Source organism: Beta vulgaris, chromosome 6, assembly GCF_026745355.1.
Source record: "Beta vulgaris subsp. vulgaris cultivar EL10 chromosome 6, EL10.2, whole genome shotgun sequence".
In the NCBI taxonomy this organism is placed as follows: Eukaryota; Viridiplantae; Streptophyta; class Magnoliopsida; order Caryophyllales; family Amaranthaceae; genus Beta; species Beta vulgaris.
In genome coordinates this window covers 21,096,993-21,122,688 of record NC_079207.1, presented here as the reverse complement: position 1 = coordinate 21,122,688, position 25,696 = coordinate 21,096,993, and the positions used below count along the sequence as shown (strand labels likewise).

The 25,696-nt window shown below is 36.7% G+C and overlaps 1 protein-coding gene across 1 annotated transcript; it reads left to right on the top strand.

The window, feature by feature from the left end:
• The first annotated feature begins 16,355 nt into the window (after nt 1-16,355).
• Nucleotides 16,356-17,668, top strand: LOC104896129 (cytosolic sulfotransferase 12). The gene is given in 2 exon segments (XM_010682832.4): nt 16,356-17,161; nt 17,163-17,668. Coding segments are annotated over 2 exon segments (1,008 nt in total). The 5' UTR covers nt 16,356-16,403; the 3' UTR covers nt 17,413-17,668.
• The last annotated feature ends 8,028 nt before the right edge of the window (nt 17,669-25,696 follow it).

Below are 25,696 nucleotides of genomic sequence, written 5' to 3'. Positions count from 1 at the left end.
TTAACTACTCCCTCAGTGCCTACTTCATTTTTAATGAATCAAACTTTAAAATCTTTGACCGAATATTTTCATTTGCATATATAAAAAAACATATTCATGTGGGATCTTGTTAGATTCCTCTCACTGTGTAGTTTCATAATATCAACTTTTTGTATTTTTTATTAATACAAAATTGAAGATATTAAAGGTCATAGTTACATTTTGTAGTCAATATAAAAAAGAAACAAACACTATATTATGGGACAGAGAGAGTAGTTATTAGGCGCGGGCTATGTCCCGGGTAAGAAAAAATTTCATTTATTAATATAATACTTTATGATACTAACACTAACTACAACTTAGTCTAATGGTTAAGACTTTAGTATATGTACTTGAGGTTTCAAGATCAAACCATATACTATGCTATTTCTAAATTTTCTTATTGTACATGAATTTCATGAACTAAAACTCCCTAGGAAGATCGCCATATGACACAGTTTCTTGTTTATACACACCTTTTAATATATTTATTATATAGATTAGTTGTTTGCACATAATCATCATTCTCACTTCATTTTTTACTGCCTTCTTGGGAGCTTAATTTCAAATTGATACATTTCTTCTTTTTATTACTATAATATTATATTACTTATATCATACTTCCTCTGTAATTTTTTGTTTGCTCACTTGGGGCCTGTTCTCCCCATCATATTTTCTGTTCAGTTTAGTTCAATTTAGTTCAGTTCAGTTGCAATCAGTTCAGTTGAGTTCAGTTTAATTCAATTCAGATCAGTTTAGCTCCAATATCATTTCTATTACTTTTAATTTAATTCATTATACTTCAGTTTAATTCAGTTCAGTTGCAATCAATGCAGTTAAGTTCACTGGCAATCAATTCAGTTCAGTTCAGTTGCAATCAATTCAGTCCAGCTCAGTTCAATTCAGTTCATTTTAGTTGTTTTATGCCGAAAGAAACATGCCCTTTCGTATCATATACAAATATTGAGGAAAAGAGGAGGATCTTCTACATGCAACCCTACTATAGAAAAATTGACGAAGATAAAAGAATACAGTGGGAGTAATGTATATCAACACTATGTTACTTACAAACATATTCACCAATAACTATCTTATATATGTTTTTTTTTTTTTTTGGAGAGAAACTATTTTGTAGAAGTATTATCATATGTAGCAAAATACATAATTACTTGAAATTTTGTTAGATTTATCTTTGTATAGATCTAGTTTGAAATATTACATTTTTATGGTTTCTTTACTTAGAGATGATTGTATATAATTATTTTTTTCCCAGACCTGTAAAATATTTTGGTACAACCAAAAGAGCCAAAAGGGAGGATACATTAATACTCATGATACCTGATACTTTTCGTTTTTTGTATGGTTTTTTTTTTTTTGTGCAGGTGAGAGTGTCAAACAATAAGTTTTTGTCCCAGAGTTCAACTCTGAATTTCTATGTTATACTCTTATGATTTTCTCAATTTATATATTATACTCTAATTTTCATAAAAGACCACATATTATTCCCAAAACTTACATCTTGTAATGCACTGGTATGCGTATGCCGTATACTCCTAACCAAATATAATTAACCTACTCTCATGCACACTAAGCAAGTATAATGGAAATAGGGATCGTATTCACCAGGAGCAAAAGAACTTAATCGAAAATTAGTGAATTAAGAACCCTAATATGTACTAAGGCCAAAGTGTCCGAATTTGGTGGGGGGGGGGGGAATTGGAACAATGCAAGTAAGCTAAACTACGCACAATATTAAAACACGAAGAGATTACAATATAAAAAGACCTTGGACTCGATTAACATCCAGTCTAACTTAGTTTGTGATCACGAAACCTTAACCCCGACACTTCCTATGTCACTTATCGAGAAGTCTAGACCTATATACTCTTAGATCGTGGCTAAACACACGATCTGTGTGGTTTGAACCTCCCTTACTATGACTTAACTCAAATCAATCGCACTCATGTCCAAACCAAAGTAGCATTAAGGTCGAGGAACATGACAAGATTACTAATGTTATCAAAACAATAACATTCAAGTAATAAACAATGCTTCTCTAAGTACAAAAGATTAATGTTCAGCATATAATCAAACACCTAGTATGCTACATGGAACTAGGAACACAATAATCCGATTATGCACCTAGAACTAGCATTAGATGAATCACACAACAATACTAGTAACGTTCCTAGCAAAGATTATGCAAGCATCATGAAAGTAAATATAAGAAGCATCGCAATGACCATAGAGAAAGTAGAGGATAAGAACTTCTCACAAATAGATTAAACCTTCAACAATCGAATCCAGGATAGCTGTTTAAGCTAGCAAAGCCATAGAATTATTACAAATCTACAAAAGAAGAGAAGAAGAAACCCTGGGAAGCAATGTTCTCTAAACCCTCCTCTCGTAGCTAGAACATCAAACAAAAATTAACATAATATAATAACCCTCCAAGGGAGGAAAAGAAAATAAAGTGGGCGACTGACACATGGATCGCAACTCGCGATAACCGATCGCGGGTCACTACCTAGTTCCTGCCTCAATTCCACCTAAACAAACAAAAAATAAGGAAAAGGGGGAAAACTTGGCTTTCGAGTAAGCCATGAAGCTGCAAAACCATAGTGAAGATGATCCTTGGACGACAAGTAAACCAAGAAGCTTGAACCACGGATCTCTGGATTCAGACTAGGAACTCGAAACTCGAAACTCAGAAGATCTCGAACAAAGCTCGGAAGCCTCGAAAGATCTCAAATAAAGCTTGGAAGCCTCGGAAGATGCGCCACAAAGAGACCAAGGACAAGGAACTCGGGGCACAAAAAGTGATCGGAGGGCCAAGATCGGCCCTCGACTACGCCACCATGCAAACCGTTCCCTAAATTCCTTAAAACACAACATCCTCCGACAACACATCCTAACATCAAAACTCTCCTAGATCCCGATACTAAACTCGAACCGACACAAAAAAACGAATCGAAATCCGCCTAAGATTAGCATGGAGCTTTTTCAAGACCCCAAGGAACTTAACAAATTGATCATCAAGCTTAGAAGTAGCAAACCTACTTGGGTAGGGGAGTTTTGCTACATAAGGAGGTGGGGTGTTTGTGACTAGCTCATCATCTTTGGCTTTTGGTGGTGGTGTAGGGGGGTCATCATCTTTCTCATCTCCATCATCAATCAAGTCATTAGTCAATTGTTTGTCATCTTTCTTTGCCTTACCCCCATTTACACACACATTCCCCAATTGTCTACCACTCTTAGTGATTATAGCATGGGCTTGTTCATTGGGATTTACACCTTGACTAGGAAGTTGGGTAGTGGGAGCACTTTTCATAGAACCCGCCATTTGAGCCAATTGAGTTTCAAGCATTTTATTATGAACTTGCATTTGTTTTATGCTCTCTCTCAACTAACTAGTCTCTTTAGCTTGATTAGTCATGAAAGTTTGCATCACACTCTCGAGATTAGTGGTGGTGGTGGGTGGTCCCAATTGAACAGGTGCTTGTTGAGGGGAGTTATAGTTAGGCCTTTGATTTCCTTGAAATCCCGGGGGAGGTCTAGCATTTGAATATTGGCCTTGATTAGGATACGAACCACGGAATTGACCTTTGTTGTATCCATGTTGGCCTTGGTTTTGATTAACATGTTGACCCACATTTTGAAATCCATTTTGATTAGAACTTTGACCTTGGTTTTTCCACCCAAAATTCGGATTATGACGCCAACCCGGATTAAAGGTGTTGGAGTACGGGTCAAATTTTTGATTTAAAGCATTGACTTGTTCCATGGAGGAAGGAGAAGTGGTGTTAGAGTCCACAAAGTTGCATTGGAAAGAATAGTGGTCATATGCTCCACAAGTATCACAAAACAATAAATGCATGGGCATGTTAGTATGATCGGAATGAGGGGTGTTCCCATAACTATTCACATGAGACATGTTAGGAGGGTGACATGAGTTGGGGTTATGGGAGTGACCAAGCATGGAAACATTAGACGAGGAGGGGGACATAGTAAATGATTTCAATTGATTAACTAAAGCATCTACTTTAGAAGTAAGTAAATCAATGCTATCAACTTCATACCTTCCACCTCTCTTGGAGGTTGAAGGACGCTCCCCTTTGTTCCAATCTCGATCATTTTGAACCACATGCTCAATTGCTTGAAGATATTCATCCGCCCCCTTCGTCCATTCACTGAAGCACTAAAACAAATGCCAACTTATGCTAAGTTCTTAAAAGAAATTCTATCAAAAAAAATACTATGGCGATGCATTCGTTAGAGCTATCTCTACAACCATCCTTGGGGACTTCACTTCCCATCCTACAACATGAAGCATACTTCTATCATGGTCAAGCTAAAGACCTTAAAAACAAGCGCTTTTTGGGAGACAACCCAAATTTCCTACTCTCCACCTTTTATTACTTCTTTTTCATTTTATTTTATTTCTATTATTTTTGGTACTTTTTCTAACCAACTCTTCTTTTATTGTTTTTAGGTACTCAATATAATAATAATAATCAAAAAAAAGGAGGAAATGGCTAGGAGCTCAAGCTCACCCGGGCTGGAGGCTCGCCCGCCCGCGTGTCCAAGGTTTAAGACATTCTGCCAAAGTGGGAAAAAGGCGTCACCCGCCCAAGCTAGTGCAAGACCGTCCGGGGAATTCTACCCGCCCGGGCTGGAGGCTCTCCCGCTTGGGTTGGAGGCTCTCCCGCCCGGGTGCCCAAAATATGGGACATTCTGCCAAAGAGAGGAAAAAAGTGTCCCCGCTCGGCCTACAAGCCCGAGCCAGCCCACCCTGCACCGCCCGGGCTGTTTTTGCAGCTCGCCCGAGCCTTCTTGTCTCGCCCGCCCGAGCTTTATGCCGCAGCCAAAAAAAAAAATCGAGCCCCTTTCTTTTCTTTTCCTTCTCCTTTTCTTTTTTCTTCTTCTCTACACTCATCTTCCTCACTCTCTCACTCATCTTCCACTCAAAAAACCCTCACACTCTCATTCTTCAACTCCTCAAATTTTCATTTCTCCATCAAATTAAATTCACTCATTTAAACCACAAAATCACCACTCTTTTGTTCTTTTCTACAAAAAACCCAACAAATTTCACTCTTTAACTAGAGGTGATCATGGGCCGGGCCGGGTTCGGGCCGGGCCGCGTCCAAAAAAAAATTGCCCATTGGCCGGGCCGGGCCTAAATTCGGGCCGAATTTTTGTGTCCAAAGCCCGCTATTTCGGGCCAAAACGGGCCGGGCCAAAAAATAGACTAAAAAGTCGTTTTTAGCTTGCCCAAAGCCCGCCCAAAAAAAAAAAAAATGACAGGGCCGGGCCGGGCCCGACCCGGCCCGCGGGCCGAAAAATTCTGCCCAAAACCCGGCCCAAAAACGGGCCGGGCCGGGCCGGGCCGGGCCAGCGGGCCGGGCCAAAATGATCACCTCTATCTTTAACTCACAAATTCTCAATCTTTCACAAACCCCACAACCTCAAGTTTCTCTCTCCTCCATTAACATCAAAGGAAGCTTCAAGGGTCAAAGAACATCATATTTTGGAACAAAAGAACAAGATTTTGCAAGGCTTAAAGGAATTTCTCCATTGTTGGTAACGAATTTCTCTAACTCTTGTTGATTCTTATTTCTTTTTCTCCTAGATACATACACTCTAATTCTTCCCATTATTATTGCTCCCCTTTGATTGTGGTGTAGGATAGTTGTTTAATAGAGGTTATTTTATCATACTAGATAACTTTTTGTGACTTGATTATGGAATTACTTGTGATTTGATTGTTGTATTAGTTGTGGGTTAATTTCTAATTAAGTTTTTCTTAATTTTTTCTTTTTATAGTTTTACTTTTAGTTGAGCAATAATAGTTGGTTATGTGTGGTTTTCTTGTGGAATAGTTGGAATTGTATTAGAGATTTGTGGATTGGTGCTTGTGTTTTTGTTTAACTTTGTAAGTGTGATATTATACTTGTTGAGTTAATTAGTGATTGCAATTTGGGAGTTAGCTTCACCATTAAACGACCTTCACATTGTAGTTCAACGAAATTTTTTAATTTTCGCTTTTCATAAGAATGTCAAGGCCGTCTAAATGTTGTAAATCTAACTTAACTCAAGATGCGACCACCAATTCCCATCAACAAGACTCCTCCCAACCGTGGAGAAAATTTAATATCAATCTTACAAGCGCCGTCGAGAAAAACCTCTTTCGAACGCATATCAAACGCGATTATAAGCCTACAAAATTTTACCATCAACGTCATGCACTACTTCGGGCATTGATGAAGATGTGTGTTTGCTATGTGCTCGAATTGGTTGGACCTCATTTCTTGGTAAATTCGCTCCCACTTACCCATCACTTGTAAGTGAATTCTTAAGTACATTATCACGTGACACGGATGATGAGACGGACGAAACTCTAATTCGTTTTCGTCTCTTCAATGTGGACTATGATATGTCCTTTGAGGATTTAAATACTTGTTTTGGGTGGGACCCTAATTCCCCTACGGGAACGGATTTGCACACTCTCGACGGCTTTAATTTGGAGAGTTTTTGGGACCGCATTACTGATTCCCGCGGCTACTCTGACCGGAGTCATGAGAAAGCATCCTCCATCATCCATCTTGCAATGCGCTACGTGCATCGCATGATGGTATATGCGGTCTACGGCCGGTCAGAAGTAGGCGCGGCAAGTGAACATGAAATGTCGGCCCTTTGGTTGTGCACTCAAGAACACGAAGACCCACCCCCATCAACTTTGCCGAGCATTTTGTAGCTCGCATGATACAACAATGGGACGGTACTCCGCACCGGTCCGGCATTGTTATGGGGGGTATGATCACACTAATTGCCCTTCATTTTGGTCTTGGTGACGAGCTTCCCACCCTCTTTTCTATCGCTAACGATATTCACCTAAATATCAAGCAATTGCGGACCATGAACTTCATCCGCAAATCTCAACACAACACCCGTCCCTACATCCTTTTGGTAAGATCGGAGAAAACTTCATGGTGCCGCCTTCCTAACCCTTCTATCACTTCTCTTAGGAGAAACGCGCCTAATCCCTTCTACATTGATCGAACTATCGGGGATCAAAGGCCGCAAGAACCCCAAGGAGGTGGTGATGATGCTCATTAGCTTGCTTCATTTCGAGCATTTCTGCTCTCATTTGTTTGTACCGTCTCTGCATTTCCTCGAGGTTAGGTGTTTCTCCCATTTGATGGATTTTGAACAGTAGATGGTCTGGTTATGCTCCACGGTGGGCGCCAAATTGTTTATGCTAAAATTTATCACTTACGATGAAATTAAAGTTGTGGGACGTGTCAACCAGATGATGTTAAAGATAATGCGACAAAAGAATGCAAAGGGGATCAAAGGGGATGAACACACAAAAGTGGTGACGCGGAAAACCCCAATGAAGGTGGGTAAAAAACCGCGGGTGGTTGGAGATATACCAAAATAATATAGTTCACTATCTTTCTTTGTGACTGACCGTCGTTTACAAGAATGCTTAGTTCTCTCTAATGTTCTTCCGACAATATTGCGTAAAAAATATGTCAATGACCTCTTTCTCCCTTTTATATGCCTTCTTTTTTCGTTGGCTTTTTCCCAACGAATACAAAAATTAATTCACTAATTATTACGTTAGCTTCGCACTTCAATCATGGGAGATCTTTTATGCTTACGCTCCAACGTCTTGATTTTGTCCCATTTAACTGCTGAATTTTATGGCTTATAACACTCCTTCCTTATTTGGCTGGACTGTTACCATTCAATGCCCTACTCTCAATCTTGCATCCTTCACTGTGTCTTCGGGTTGCAGTTACTTTGTCAGCACGTCAGATGGTATCCCGTCTTCGAGCCATCGCGTCAGTGTCACCCTGTCAAAAAATTCAGCCATAACAGTACCATAAATTCTATAAAAAAATAATTCATCATATTTTGTCAATAAAATATAAAAACAAGGGGTTCCTTTCAAAATGAATTTCGAAAATTCTAAACCAAGTCCAAACACATTCATTCAATCCAATCCAATCCATTTTCATTCATTTTCAGCCCACATACATTTGAGTCCATACATTCATATTAGGCCCATTTGAGTCCATGCATTCATATTAGTCCCATTTGAGTCCATGCATTCATTTTAGATGTACTTACATTATAATCCATATTAGGCCCAATCCAAGTCTCATCTCAGTCATTTCAATCTAAGTCTAAGTCTAATCCGATTCAATCCAAAGATTGTGTCCATTTAAGCCCAATTCATTCCATAGGTCTAGTTTGCATCTTTATGCAAACCTCAGTTAAGTCTTCGGAGTACAAAAGATTACTTCATACCCTAGGTTTAGTTTGCATCTCTATGCAAACCTCAGTCAAGTCTTCGGACTATAAAAGATCAATTCATACCCTAGGTCTAGTTTGCATCTCTATGTAAACCCTAGTCTAGTCTTCGAACTATAAAAGATCAATTCATTCCTTAGGTCTAGTTTGCTTCTCTATATAAACCTCAGTCGAGTATTCGGACTATAAAAGATCGATTTGTTTCCTAGGTCTAGTTTGCATCTCTGTGTAAACCTTAGTCAAGTCTTCAGACCATAAAAGATCAATCCATACCCTAGGTCTAGTTTGCATCTCTATGTAAACGCTAGTAAAGTCTTCGGACTTTAAAAGATCGATTCATACCCTAAGTTTAGTTTGCATCTCTATGTAAATCATAGTCAAGTTTTCGGACTATAAAAGCCTAACCCTAGGCTTAGGTCTAGTTTGCAGCTCTATGTAAACCCTAGTTAAGTCCTCGGACTATTAAACCCAAACCCTAGGTCTAATTTGCAACTCTATATATATGTAAACCCTAGTCAAGCCTTCGCACTATAAAAGAGCAATTCATACCTTAGGTTTAGCCAACTGATTCCAAATATAAGTTCAAAGTTTAGCCTGCTTGCTCTAAAAGTAAGTTCAAAGTCTAGCCTTCTATATCAATGGCCTTCTTACTCTCTCGTACGTTAAAAGTCTAGTATTCCCTAAAGTCCACATAGACAATCTTCTTTTCGTCTAGTTTGCTTATTCAACCCGTATGTTTAAAGAATAGAACTTAGCAAAGCCCAATAATTGAATCTAATCTGCTTGTATAGTCCAGTCCAGTCCATGTCTGCATATGCATATTTAAAACTAGTGGTCGCTTATGGTTTAATTTGCATTGGGATTGCGAGTCACATTAGCATTAGAGGTCGGCTAAGGAGTACCCATAAATGCTTGTATAACATAGCTAGTCTACTTTCTGCAATTGTTCAGGAGAGAATTGACTTAATTGAGCTAGACTAGCAGGGATGTTACCAAAGTTTATGTTAGAGGCATTGTTTTCAGTGGTCTGTTGGACATTATTATTCTCGCGCACCGTGAAGTTGAACTGCGGATTTCCTATCTGACTAGTAATGGGAGGCTGAGAAGACCATTGTCCGACAGCTATTGGCCCCTGACGAACAAGTGGATTAAATCTTGTGTAGTAGATTGGACTTGAGTTATCTGTGTTCCATATTGCTTTAACAAAATAGGAGACCCCTCCTCCTAGCGCCAAGTTGTTCCGGTTATGAAACAGATGACAGTTTTCACACTACTACATAAATGAGCTATTGCAACCCCTAAAAACCGTTGCAATAGACTCAAAAACCGTTGCAACAGAGCTATTGCAACGGTCAGACAACCGTTGATGTTGCTGCCCTTGCATTAGCTCTAATGCAACGGTCTTGGACACCTAATGCAACGGCCAGTTGCAACACCAAATAACCGTTGCAATAGTTTTAATGCAACACATGTTTATTGTCTAATGCAACGCCTCTATGGTATCCCATGAACCGTTGCAATACATATGATGCAACACGTTTCATAGTCTAATGCAACACCTCTATGGTATCCTATGAACCGTTGCATTAGATATGATGCAACACATTTCAAAGTCTAAGGCAATGCCTCTATGGTATCCATGAACCGTTGCAATTTTTTTCCATATTGTGGCTACAGGCCTACTCCAATGACGGATCTACAAATATGTATATATCAACCTGTCAATTTGATGTTGATGCAAAGCCGAAATAATTATAAAAAAAATCCAAATAAACATAATGATAAAAAATTAGATTTCCAAAAGGACCCATAAATATATTCAAGATCATCCAATCGTTCGATAATTTCCAACACCAAGTACTTAATATAGTACTATCGCATATATATCAAATCCCAAGAAAAGTTCAATCACCTAACATATTTACTTCCAACCTAATATATATGCACCAAAAAATATCTACTTCTAGCGTAAATATATGTCCATTAAATAAGATCACTAGCTAGTTGCCTAATTAATTCCAAAACCATGCTCCACTTTTAAGCGAGATCCAACGCCCAAAAATTATCATTCGTGCAACTGCAATTGTTCTTCATGTGATACATTTTCTTCTCCTTGATGACCTATAGAATTATACAAAGGTTTAATAAAGTACGACATATGGTTCTAATAATATATATAGAGACAAGGGACTAATCATCATCACGGGATATTGAAGATCAGAAAAGATATAATCTTACCTAATTTAACAAGTGTGTCTCGGAAGATAATTCTTGTTCACCATTCTGCTCAAGGAGTTTTTGACACTGTTCCCAAAAAGCGATCGACTTCTTGAACGATCTCATTTGTGGGTCCAATTGGCTTCCCATTGGAGTTAGAAATAAGAAAAGGGCGTTCTGTTTTTGTACGATCATGAACCTTAACCAACTTTGTTGGTCCTCGATGCTTCTTGGTTTTTGGAGCTACAAATACGAAGTTAGTGTAATCAAAACAAATATAAGAAAAAGGCATCAAATAGAAGGGAAAAAAACTTACTAAAGTAGTTAGGGAAGATAGTTATTTGTGTGTGTGTGTATTATGACAGAACCAAGGTTAGAAGTAAGCTCTCAAGTATCGTTTGAGCTTCCTTATTTGAGTTTCCTTATGATATTATAGTTAGCTGAATACACTTACTCTAAACGAACCAACTTATGCAGCAGCTCATAAGTCATATCTCACAACATACGAACATATCAAAGTTCTTTCATGATTTTCATGCACTGTACGCTTACTTTAAACGAATCAACTTGTTTGTTTGTAAATATCAAGTTGGCAACATGTCAACAAAATTCAGAATTAATTAATCGCCTCACCTCTCTACGTAGAAGCAAGTTGAGGGAGCTATAATACCTCTCTCAACATTTTCCACCCTTGCATCCCAACCAACCCCCACCACACCCCTGCCCCTGCAACCCCACCAGCAGCATCCCCCACCCCTGCACCTGCTGCATTCCCACCAGCAGCAGCCCCACCCCTCCCCAGTCCCCACCATCCCTGCCCCTGCTGTGTTTCCATCAGCAGCACACCCTACTGGTGTGTTCCCACCAGCAGCACCCCCCCTGCTGTAGGTGAAGATAACAAATAGTGTCTCCAGAAAGGGACTAGTGCAGTGGATTAGATACTGAAAGCATCACCAAGAGAGAACAATAGATAGATTATAATGAAGACCTAAGAGCAGCGATTTTTTTCTAAAGTTTCAAACTCCAACTGAAGGTTGTACTTATACTAACTTACATTCAAGAGTTTCTTAGACCCTCTGCAGTAGGTGAAAGTTGATAAGAACATGAGCTAACATTTAAGCCTCGAGTGCATATAACAAGTACACTAAGTCTAAGAAGTGAAATTTAACAATGAACAATCTTCATATCACATGCCATAACTTATGCATATATCAAGTAAAAGTAGCAATGGACTGTTCAAAGCTCAAAAATCATGCAACACCCTAACAAAAATCATCTTACAAAACCTGTTGAAAATGCTTACTTCAGTTGTGAACTTCACTTACTATTTGGTAGATCATAGTGCATTAACAATCCCTGAACTTCGTGACTTTGGATCTACTAGTATTCTGTTTGTAAGTCACAGAGACACTATTCCACCATTTAAAAACCCAAAGAGAACCATGTATCACTCCCTTACAGTAACAGCAAAACTAGGGATATTTGGACATAAACACAGAACACAAAATTTACTTTCAGACTCAATATTTCCAGTGTACAAAGTACAAACATATGCAGTAGGTTTCAAGCATCACATACATCCAAAAGCCACTCACTATATTAGTTGACTCAACTTCATGGACCCAATATAATACAGTAGGATTTACTTTAAGCAGAGACTTGCTATCAGGAATGAGGAGTTTGGACCTTATCCTTTTCCCGCCATAGTGGCATATGATTGCTTGTAAGTTGGTATGTTGCCAGGATACTAAATCTTTGTAGAGACTGAATATGACGTATGACATATGAACTATGACGTATGAGGGTATCCTTGCTAACAGGCTGTAGCTAAGAAGAGAATACATGGAAGAAGTAGTGTACTGAAAATCAAATAATTTTCATGATCTTACACTTAGTTCCTACTTCCACTTCCTTTTTGCTTGGATTCAGGAAACACTGCATTGGTGTAGGCGATCAGATTCTTGTACCCATTTGGTTTTTGAAGCTCAGTAATGACCAAGGATAAATCATATATTCATATGTGATGTTTCTAGTTCATTAGTCAAACATTAACCTTCACAGCCTCCTCTCCTCCGTCGCCAGAAAAAGAAAACCTTGAATGTTTGGCGAAGCACTGAAGTAGGAGGTGCTAAATTGGTAGAATTTATGACATCTGTCGAAGTAGGAAAGTGTGGCTTCTTCTTTAAGGTAGGTTGATCCTTGAGCATCTAAAGTGGTGCTGAGCAGCAGCAGTCCTAGTGCTAAATTTTGGCAACAACTATTTTTCAAGCAAAAATAAACAATTCCCACGAAAAACATTACCAATAAATTAAAATTTAATAGTGAAGAACCACAAATTAACAATTTTGATTTGCCTATGAGAGCAAATAATTTGAGCATATATAGGTGATAAAACTAAGAATAAACAACAATCGTTCAGCAAAATTACTCTTAAGAATAAATTAATCATCAGAATAAGAAAAAAAAAAGATGAACATATAGAATTAGTTGCCAGCAACAAAATAGAAATTGACCATAGGTCAAATCTTGTGAGCTCTACATGCAGTCTTTAATGGAGAGTGAAAGCAATTCGACCTAAATTTCGGAAATTGGGCAATTTAAACTGAGCGAAGTATAGGACAATTATAATTGTTAAATTATTAGTGCAATTTGAATTGAAGTAAAAATTGTTAGAAGATTAATTGAAGCAAATTGAATTGGGAATTTCAAGCTTACCATCTGTGTGTTCTTCTTTGGTCGCGACGAAATTTCTCTCTACCTCTGGTTCAGCAGGTACGCTTGAGAGAGAGGAGAGGGGTTTTCAGCAAATTTGGAAATTAAGCGGAAAGGGTTTTGAAATTTTGGGGTAGAATGGAGGGAAAATCTAAGATCTCGTCCGGCATTATAATACCACTAGCCTCATATGCACGCTATGCGTGCAAAATCGCTATCAAAATTAATTTAATTGTAGAATTTCATTTAGTATTATTATAGAAAAATTATTTACAAAATTTTCCTAAAGAAGAACATATTCATAGTCAATGGTGTAATAATGTATACAATTTAGCAATGTAGTTTCTTTGTCCAAAATTTTTCACATGCGAATGTGAAGGTAATTTATAATCCTTATTAATACATATGTTGATAACTTCATTTCTATATTTATTTATAAAATCACTCCATTTAGTTTTACTTGTCACTTGGTTAATATACAAATCAGCAGTAGTCACGTTAAAGAATAAGCAAGAGATAAGTTTGATGTTGAGCAAAAAAATAGTACCTTTGAAGAACAAAGTAAAATAGAAAAGAATTACCTTTTGAATTTTTTTTTCCATTGAGAATTGATAGTGTTGTCTTTTGTTTGCACATAAATGGAGAAGAGGATATGAAGAACTTTCAGTAATTTTGGAGCATTTTACTTTTTTGGAAGTTGAAAATTGATATTAGATTTGATGGTTAGTCATAGGAGTTTCTCCCACTATTTAAGGGATTTTAATTTTTTTTTTAAAAATGTTTTGATAAACTGATGGTAAATTATACGGTTAATTGGGTTTTAAAAACTTCAGAAGTTGGTTATTTCCTTATCTCCCACTATTTTAGGGATTTTAAATTCTTTTAAATTATTTTGATTTTTTGATTGTAAATTCTAAGGTTTATTGGGTTTTTAAAAAATCAGAAGTTGGTTGCTTCTTGGTTTTCATTTCTTTTTTTATTTTATTTGTTTTTGGTAATTTTCAATAGTGAGGGCAAAATGGGGTTTCTATATTTTGGTGTCCCCCTCTCTTCCCATATAGAATAGAGATACTCCTACTAAAATAAAGAACATGATCAAACAAATTGCCAATTTATTGTAATTCAAAATTGGTTTAGATAACCTAATTAACAACACAAATTGAATCTAATATGGAAAAGAAACTAACTCGGATTCTTTTCCCCACCTCTTTCTCTCTTCTCTTAGTTGTTCCGGCGAGGTTTAAGAGAAGCCGGCAAGCAATTAAACAGCCCTCCTCAACTGTTGCGGCGACAGTTAGGAGAAGCCGACGAGCAGTACACCGGATTCCCCTTCGCGCGCAGTTATCCCGGCGAGGGATAAGATAAGCCGACGAGTACGAGGAGTTCAGGACCGAATTAGGGATTACCCTTGGTCTTTGATTGTGTGTGTTGTGGCTGTGTGCGGGAGGGAAAAAAAATAAAGTATTAGGGATAGGGAGGGACTGTAAGACATCAATAGTCAGCGCGGGTATGGCGTATAGCTAAAAATTTTAGACTTTAGCTATTGGATCGACCGTTGCAATAGATTAAAATGATGTTGCAGTTAACCCTCTCTAATGCAACGGTTTACTTTAACCGTTGCAATAAGTCGTTGCAATAGCACTACCTGTTGCAATAGTCGTTGCAATAGCACTACCTGTTGCAATAGTCGTTGCAATAGCACTGTTTGTTGCAAAAAGGTGTTGCATTAGCACATGTCGTTGCAATAGACCGTTGCTTTATGGTCAACTGTTGCATTAAACCGTTGCAATTGCTTCAATATGTAGTAGTGTCAGGTAAGTTCGCCAATAGTGGAGTGGCGTCCGTGAACAAGTGGTGAAAGACATGGGAGTCCTTGGGGAATGCATTTCTATATTATGCGGAGAGAGAAGAGACTATCAGTCGATAGGCTTGACCGATCATCCTTGGGGTGATCTCATAGTTCCTACGGGGTGGAGGCGATTGTTGAACCCTAATTTCATTGAGGTTCTTAAGGAAACTTGGACTCAAGAAGAAAGGATTTATTTGTTTGTAAACGATCTAATAGTTTTCCCCCTTATTCGACTTCGGTTGCCATAACTATAGGTAAGAGCACATTATGGCGGGATCAGTCACTTGGGAGACCAACCTACTACAAGGAAACAAACGTGAACGAACCCTCGGGGGAGATGCGAGTAAACCCCCTCCGACGCTCAAGTAAGTATTGTGTCTGTGAAAGATTTAGAGAGAGAAAGTAACGGTGTTTAGAATGTACTTGCAGTACTAAATAGCTATTTATAGTAGTAATATTCCTCTGAAAGGTGTGTAATCCTCGTCCGTGTTTATAAGTGTGATGTGCCTAACATAAGGAAAGGTTCCTCTACTTTGTCTTATCAGACGACCGCCAACAATGTCGTAGGACCATTTCTTCAGATTGATCTCAAGCGTTGCGTAATATTCACGTCCTATTATAGTGTTTGCGGACTTGCTTATAGGTTCTCTAGGACACTTGGGTTATTCCCATACAAATACTATTTCTTGATTCCTCTGAAAGGTGTGTAATCCTCGTCCGAGTGTATAAGTGTGATGTGCCTAACATAAGGAAAGATTCGTCTACTTTGTCTTATTAGACGACCGCCAACACTGTCGTAGGACCACTTCTTCAGATTGATCTCAAGTGTTGTGTAATATTCACGTCTTATTACAGTGTTTGCGGATTTGTTATAGTTCGCTAGGACACTTGGGTTATTCCCATACAAATACTATTTCTTGAATTATATTCTATATCTTTAATGTTGCAATTTCTAACATTAATTAAATTGTTTATTTACTGTCGTGCATGTGTTAAATTATGTATAGTAAATGAATATTTTACCCCTAACTAGCTAAAAGAACGATTCACATTGTTTCTGAAAGCATCTCCCCAATTGTCATATTTGCATTATTATCTCATTGAATTTCCTCATTCCTTTCCTCTGGACATCACGTTTAAAAAGTTCAATTATAATGTACTTTCTTATTTAATTACCATGTAGTAGTAATTACTATTTGACAAAATGAGTGCACGCCGAACATGAAGCCCTATATATAACTCTATCAAGTGCTTCCATCGAAAAGGCAAACCAAAAGTCATTCCAATGGCCACCATTCAATCACTTCTCCCTCATGTAACTCCTTGTCGTCCCAAATACTTGCAAGAGGACGATATAAGCCAAGATTGCAAAGCCTTAATTTTAACCTTACCCAAAGACCAAGGTTGGCTTATATGTAATGTTTACCAATACCAAGGGTTTTGGCACCCAATTAGGCAGCTTCAAGGGGTGCTTACATGCCAACGCCACTTCCAAGCTCGCGACACCGACCTCATCCTCACCACTAGCCCAAAATGCGGCACCACTTGGCTCAAAGCCTTAGCCTACGTGGTCGTAAACAGAAAAACCAATCCCTTAGGATGTGATAACCATCCAATTCTCATAAATAATCCTCATGAGTTAGTACCTTTCTTAGAGCTCAAGGTCTTTGTTGATAACCAAGTGCCTGACCTCACAAATTTGCCCTCTCCTAGGGTTTTTTCGACGCATTTACCCGTCGAGTCTCTACCGTTATCCATCAAGGAAACGGGTTGTAAAGTTGTATACTTGGCTAGAGACCCAAAAGATGCCTTCATCTCATTATGGCACTTTGCTAATAAACTTAGGCCTAAGGATGGAGGAGAGATCTCACTAGCAGAAGCATTTGACAAGTTTTGCAAGGGAGTGAGCCTTTGTGGTCCTTTTTGGGATCATGTTTTAAGCTATTGGAAGTATAGCTTGGATAACCCGCAAAAAGTGTATTTCTTAACCTATGAAGACTTGAAAAGGCAACCTAAGTTGCACTTAAAAAAGTTGCTGAGTTTTGGGGTGTCCTTTTTCTGTAGAAGAGGAAAATGAAGGTTTAGTTGAAGATATCCTCAAGTTGTGTAGCTTTGATAACTTGAGCAATTTGGAAGTGAATAAGAACGGAAAATTGTCTTCAGGAGAAGAAAATAGGGCTTTTTTCCGAAAAGGTGAGGTTGGTGATTGGGTTACTTATTTCACTAAGGAGATGATTGAGCAATTTAATGAGATTTCTGAGAAAAAATTTCACCTTTGTGGCTTGAAATTCTAGTTTGTTTTTTTTTTGTGTGAAGGTAGATACACTCTGTGTATCATATCATATTATTGTCACGTACTTACTACTTAAATAAATTTCATTGGTCGATGTAGCACCGTCATAAAGTGATTTAGGATCACTCTGGTGTGTCATTGGTGTAGTGAGATCAATCAGGACGTGAATTTTTTTATTTTTTTTTCTTATATGGGTGATATTGTAAGAGATTATTCTACAACGCTTAATGTTACCAATCAGGACGTGTATTAAACTACTCCCTCCGTCTCAAAATATAGTTTTCATTTTCTTTTTTTCACGGTAATTTATGCAAGTAGAAATTAAGAGGGATAGTAAAGATTTTTTGTTTATTTAAATAAATGTTGTATGGGTAAAGATGATTTTAAGAGACAGAGAGTGGAGAGCAATTGGTGAAAGAGCATTAATTGTAACATTTTGGTTGAATAAACAAAGAAAAAAACAAATTTCAAGAAGAAAATGGGACACGATTTTTATAGACAAATTACAGAAAAATGTGGAACTAAATATGGAAATGGGAACTATATTTTGGGACACCCAAAATAGAAATGGGAACTATATTTGGGGACAGAGGAAGTATTAACTAGTTATTAGGTCCGGGTTATGCTTTGGGTAAGAAAATTTTTTATTTATCAATATAATACGTTATGATATAAAACTAAATACAACTTAGTCTAGTGATTAAGACTTTAGTATATGTACTTGAGGTTTCAGGATAAAACCCTATACTATGCAATTTCTAAATTTTTTTAGTGTACATGAATGAATTACATGAACTAAAACTCCCTAGGGAGAGCGTCACATGGCACAGTTTCTTGTTTATGCACGCCTTTTAATATATTTATATAGATTAGCTGTTTGCACATAATCATCATTCTCACTTCATTTTTACTGCCTTCTTGGGAGCTTAATTTCAAATTGATACATTTCTTCTTTTTATTATTATAATATTATATTACTTATACCATACTTCCTTTGTATTTTTTTTGTTTGCTCACTTGGGGCCTGTTCTCCCCACCTTATTTTCAATTCAGTTTAGTTCAATTTAGTTCAGTTCAATTAAATTCAGTTGCAATCAGTTCAGTTCAGTTCAATTCAGATCAGTTCGGCTCCAATATCATTTCTATTACTTTTAATTTAATTCATTTGACTTCAGTTTAATTCAGTTCAGGTTCAATCAATGCAGTAGAAGTGGTAGGACTCTTAAAGTGGTAGGGGAAAAACACAGTTTAAATATCACCCTAGATGTTCTTGTGTTAGATTAAATCATCTATGTTTTCCTGATGATGGAATATTATGTAGTAGAAGTGATTTTATGTCAGTCTATACTATGCTCCAAGGTTTTTAGCACTTTTCAGAAGCTTCAGGCTTGAGGTGAATGTGAACAAAACAGAAATGTATACTTTTGGTATGAATAAAGAAGACAACCATAGACTGCTGAATGTAAACTCCCTTTTAAATACCTAGGCATCCCAATTAGTCATAAAAAAATTGATGTACATATGAAAGCTTAATCTAGTTGAGAAAGCGACTGCAAGAGTAAAATGTTGGAGCAGCAGACTTCTAGCATATCAGGGGAGATTGATCTTGGTGAACTCATTTCTCTTAAGCATCCATGTGTATTGGTCACAAGTGTTCATTATCCCAAAGAAGGTGTTAAAAGAAGTTATTAAAGGAATTTGTAGGGCGTTTCTTTGGACTGGGAAGTATTACAGCGGGAGACCAGGTTATGTGACTTGGTCAAATGTTTTAATTCCCAAGTATGTTGCTGGCTTAGGCATTAAAAGAATTGATATGCGGAATTCTGCGGCTATAGGAAGATACATATGGGCTATCTCTTAAAAGAAAGAAAATCTATGGATTAAGTGGATTAGTGAGGTCTATGTAAGAGAAAGCAATTAGTGGGCTTACCAACCTCCTGTGGAGAGTAGTTGGTACTAGAAGAAACTGTGTCATATTAAGAATCAGTTGAATGTGTTATGACTTAAGCTGAATTGATTCAGATGCCAGCTTATTCTGAAAGAGTGCATTGGGACAAGTATGTTTGGAATAGGATATCTATTCCTAAACATAGATTTATCTTGTGGCTAGCTTTGAAGCAAAGACTTCAGACTACAGGGCACTTGCATGGGGTGAGTGATAACCCAAATTGCATCATTTGTGGAATAGGTGAAGAAACCCAAGAGCATCTAATGTTTAGATGTTATAGTGCAAAAATCTTGACGATAATCAAGAGTTGGATGGATATTACATCTCGGAAGCATGTTATAACTGAACTGATTACTTGGCTGGGCATATGTAGACTAAGCACGTTTCAGAAACAAGTGATTGATACCACTTTTGCCTTCATGGTGTATCACATTTGGGGAGCCAAAAATGATGTTTATTGGAATAGTAAAGTTGTGGTTGTAAATACTATAGTTATTAGAATCTAAAGAATGGTGATTGATAGAGTGTATAGTATACTTCCACAGAGAACTTACTAGGAAAGATAGAGAGTGGATGAGATAAAGAGTTCTACATGTGTGTAATTAGTTCTTTTGTTCTACTAGTTTGGAGAGGGTCCAACCTAGTTGGGTTCTCCCCTCTGGATTGAATGGTGTTTTGGTTGTAATGGTGCTTTGATTGTTCAATATATATTTCATCTTACTTAGTAAAAAAAGAAAAATACTAATTCGAGGTACCTTCTTTTTTACGGAAAAATCATGTATAAAGGTATATACTACATAGTGCTATGAAGTATCTAAAGAGCGAGAGAAAAATTTGCTAAAATGCCTTTCCAGAAAAAAAAAATCCAGAGAACCACAAGGAAATAGATTTAGGTTGTTGTTAAGTGCATGTCCTTGTGACTATTTTGGGCAAACAATCTCTATCTTTCCTTGTGACTCTTTTGGGCACACTGAAGGAATATGTCATTATACATCACGACAATTTCTAAATATAAATAGGAAAAATATTTTGAAAATAATAAAGTTAATTATTTCAGTAATCTTATTTTTTTGATAGATAATTAATATGATTAATAGGACAATATTGATTGGGCCTATAACTAAAATATATTAATTCTATAAGGTCACACATTGTAGCACAAGTTGGACAAAGCAATACAAATTCATTTAGGATTAGGGTTGGGCCGATCCAAAGGGGAATAGGAGGAGATTAAGTTTTTCTAACCAGCCTATGACTCTTCTATTATATATAGGATATAATATTAGGGTTTAGGTGAAAATTTTTCATTTCACAAGAGAGAGAAGTGAAACCCTAAAAACTATTCCCTTTAAATTGACTGTAAGCGTAGATTTTTATTTTTTTATGACTACACGCGATGTGAGTATGTTTATTTGACTACCCCATTGTCAAGGTTTTATTAAAAATTCGTTTTGAAGTCGGAAACTATTCTTTAAAGGAAAAATTATAAACCTAATTCGATATTGAAATGGTAGGGACATCTTAGGGACGTTCAGATAATTTGGTTATGTACATCACCAATTACTTGAATGTACATCACCGATGACTTCAATGTACATCACCTTGAACCTAAATCAAGATGTTTATTCTCACTACATCATGGTGTGTAGAGCTAAAAGAAATGTCAACCTCAACTCAAAGTATTGCATAATCCTTCATTTTAAAGCAAGATGAGCTGCTGCAATTGCTAAGTTTGGATAATAGAACCACCTTATATGGTAACTTAGAAAAGGTTTTCAGGATGATACTTTTATCATTCTCGGGTTTGGCGGTTTAGTCATTCATAATTCTGATTTGATGTCCTGGTATGCAGTTTTCACTAGTCTATCGTAGTGGGAGATTATGCATGTGGTAGTGGGATTGGATTATAGTTTTTTTTGTATCGTTCGGAGTTTCACGCTTGTCAATTTACAAGTTTAACTATTATTATTTGTTATGTAATTTAGAAAAAAAAAAAAGATATAACAAGCGTATAATTTAAAAGTGTACTTCGAAAAGAGTCTATCAATATTTTATATGACTATATTTGTCTTTGACTTTAAATCACAAAAGACAGTCGGTAAATATAATTTATGATTGTGTATAAGTTTCAAGGGGCATGTACATTTCATGACTTCGTGATTATAATATATATACTTATAATGGTACATAAAATAAGTTCTGGATCATCAGCTCTTTCCGAATATTCAGTCTTCAAGACGGGTATTTTTAGATAAATCCGACCGGATATCCGAAAATATCATATTTCGGATATCTAAAATAAATTTTTTCCCGACCGGATCCAATTCGAAAATATTCGGATATATGATTCGAAAAAATCTGAAATCTGATCGGATACTTTTGAATAACCCTTCTTGATAATAGTATGACAACACTGGTCCTTCAAGTCATGTCTTTGAGAATCTTAAGTCGTTTGAAATGAAAAGGATCATGATGTGCAACTTTTTCTTAGAGTCTGAATATCAAGAACACTCAACTATGTTTTCAAGAACATTTTTTGGAAATTTTAAGAGGTGTTGGTCTACTATAGATCAAACTAGGCTTGGCTACAACTTTATATGTGAAAGTTAGTGATACTTTTATTGAGTTTTTGCATCAACGCATCCAATAATCTTAGCTAAAGTCATGATTAAAATCATTGTACTATAGAGTGACTTAATTCTTTTGAACCACCCATGGCCTTTGTGAAAGTTAGAAGTTGAAATCATTAACCACATGATTGTTCATACATTTAAAAAGCATCAAGCATATATGTTTTGGCATCTGGTTTACACACACTTAGTCAGAGACACTAAGTCATTACATTTCCTGGAAGAATATCACTCGTGGCCAAAAAGTACATCAATGATTTCTTAGAAGTACATCATCCAAGGTCTAAAAGTACATTAACGATTACAAATGTTTAATTTATAAAAGCATAAACTTGTAATAGTTTGGATCTTTTTATTTTTGGGAAATTCTATATGGTGACCCTCAACTTTTTTAAATTCTATTTGGTTGACAATTTTTATCTTTCCTCTATTTGGTAACCCTCTATTTTATTTTTTGTATTTTCTTTGACCTTTTTTAAATAAAAATTGATTTTTTAATTACAAAAAACTAATTTTAAAATGAAAAAAAAAAAACTCAAACCCTCCCCCCCACCATAACCACCCATCCTACCACCCCCTCTCCTCCCCTAGCCACCATCACCCACTTCCCCCTTCACTGCCAGCCACATCGGAAACCACCCACCAGCCCACCGACACCACCCACCCAGCCTACCGAAACCACCCCCACCCGTAGCAACCTAACCCAGCCTACCGAAACCACCCCCACCCGTAGCAACCTAACCCAGCCACCGAAACCCCCTCCTCCATTTGAACCACTACCGCACTCCCTTGCGGGCTTGCCCAACCACCCCCACCCGTAGCACCTAACCCAGCCACCGAAACCCCCTCCTCCATTCGAACCACTGCCGCACTCCCTTGCGGGCTTGCCCAACCACCTCTGTACCCCAATTCGAACCTCCCCACTCAATCGAACCCTCTCGCCGCCCCAAATCGAACCACCCCCACACCAATTCGAACCAGTCCGATCCCAATCGAACCACCCCCACCCAGCCGAACCATCTTGCCGCCCCAAATCGAACCACCCCCACCCCAGATTTCGAACTCAACTTCAATCACCACGACACACCACCCTTGCCCCACAAATTGTGATTGATGAAGGCGTTGATGATGATGAAGGTGTTGAAGGTATGATTGATGATGAAGGTGTTGATGATGATGAGTGATTTGTAGATGGTGATTGATCAAGGTGGTGATGAGGGTGGGGTCGTCGGGGTTCGAATGGGTTGGGGGGGTTCGGTGGTGGCTTTGGGGGTCGGAGATGGGGTGGTCGGAGGTGGGGGTTTCAGGGGTGGGGGTGGTTGGGCAAGTGGGGGGGGACAGGGGTGGCTGGGGTTTTTTAAAAAAATTTCAAAATCAGTTTTTTGTAATTGTAAAATCAAATTTTTAATTAAAAAATAATTTTAAAATGCAGTAAGGTCAAAGAAAACAAAAAAAATAGAATAGAGGGTTGTAATACCCCATATTTTCAGGTATTTATTTATTAATTAAAATATTTATTTTCTAAAATAAATATTTTAAGCAAAGGGTATTTTAGTAATTTCACTCGTTTTAAATTATTTTGGCGGAAGTTGGTGCCAAAATTGGATTTGTTAAACTTTTAGTTTTAAATCCTACCCAAAATTATTCAAAAAACCAAAAAAAAAAAAAAAAAAAAAAAAAAAGAATTTTTTTTTAGGCCATTATTTTTGACGGGATTGTGAAGTAAATGGGGGAGTTTTGTTTTCCAAATTTATGATGAAGGTTACAAATCTTGGTTTAATCTTCTAATTTATGGTGAAGGTTACAAACTCTTTAATTTTCAAAATTAAGTACTCTACCTATTCTACTCCTATAAATACCCCACATCTTTAGTCATCTTTTCCACACAAAAACTTTGGAGAATCCATACTTCAAGGTTCTTCTTTCTCTTCCTATGTATTCTATTAGTTTTATATTTCTTATTCAAGTTTCAATTTTCTTTTATTTAAGAAAAATATTTTCATATTTCTTACTCAAAAATATTATGCTCATGATAGATCATTCATGTTTAAATTCATGATTAAGTTCATGTGGTAGATTGCTTGTTGGTTGGCTATGAGAAAGCTCAAGTATAAGAATAAGTGAAGATACTAGTATTAGTTTTTGCAAGATCAAGGTACGTTATGTAGCTAGATCTTTTAAAATGTGGTTTATATGATAAAGTTGTTTATTGATTTTATTGGTTGGATTGGTTTAGAAATTTGTTTAAAATGGTTACAATGTTTTATTATTCACTCTTGAAAGTGAAAAGAAGAATGATTTTATCAATCATTTTATATAGAAGTTTTGTTATCCTTTTTGGAAAATTAAATTATTTTTACAAGGAAAGGTTGATTGGTTTTTATGAACTTTGAATGTTCAAAAAGTTGTTTATGAGGAAAGGAGGTTTATCATGACTTACAAGTCATATTATTATTTATTTCCGTTGATTAATATCAAGAGATTCAAAGTCCACTTGTTGGCAATTATAGTTACCCCTTGATATAGCTCCGTGATGGGATGACTAGCTTGGGGGTGTGCACACTTAGCAAAATAGAAGGGGAGATAAGAAGAGGAATTGTTTTCAGGATTATTTTTAATCCAAGTTGTTTGGAAAGAGTTTATTCTTAAAAAGGTTATTCTTGAATTACTATTCAAGTTTTGGTTTTTTGAAAAAGAGTTTTGTTCTTAAAAGGTTTTCTTGAATTATTATTCAAGTGTTTGGAAGAGTTTGTTCTTAAAATGTTATTCTTGAATTATTATTAAGTGTTTGAAAAGTTTATTCTTAAAGAGTTATTCTTGAATTATTGGTGATGGAGTTTTCGAAATGAAAAATTGTTACGAACTAACAAATGTGTTACTTATCTAGTACATTTCGTACTCAGTTTTATACTGACGCGTATTTCTTTTTCCTATTTGGCTTTGCCCTGTTTACCTTTTTGGTAAGCAGATTTGCAGGTGAATTTTGGATGTGCATGGGAGCATACTAGGAAGGGATCTTCACCTAGATTAGAGTGTTTTCATTTATTTTGAGTATTGAGACAATATTTACTTTTATTAATAAAGAAGTATTATTATTTTTGGTTAAAGTCTTCCGCTGCAAGTTATTTTGGTTAGTTAGTAGTTGGTTGCCGAAAGCGTGTTAGTCACGTGGCGGTAATACTCCTAAATTACTCAAATATTATTTATTAAATTATTTATTTAAAAGTGAGTAATTTGGGGTGTTACAAAGTGGTATCAGTTTTTCAGGTCTTGAAAAAAATAAAAGTTGAATATTAAAATTGATGGGTAGACATAAGATGGGCATATGGAGTTTCGCATTTGCATTCTAAATTGTTTTTGTTAAGTTTAGTTTTTTTTTTGACGATTTGTATAGATGCATCTTGCTAGTCCACAAAAAGGTATATAATATTTATATTATATTTTTATTTTGAAAGATGAAGGGTGTAGATATGTTGGGGTGACAAGCTCTGTCTAGGATTAGGAAGGCTCTCCCCGACGCTGTGGGTAACTTCCTTACCTGGGAGCTATAATCACCTTGGCTATTCTATATCTTGAAATCAAGTACACTTTAAAATTTTTGAAATAAATATTTTAAGCCATAGTGGTGCATCTAGTACAAATCTTAAACTATATATATTTAGTTATCATATATTAGTATTACTTTTATGATGATGTACTTGTAATAT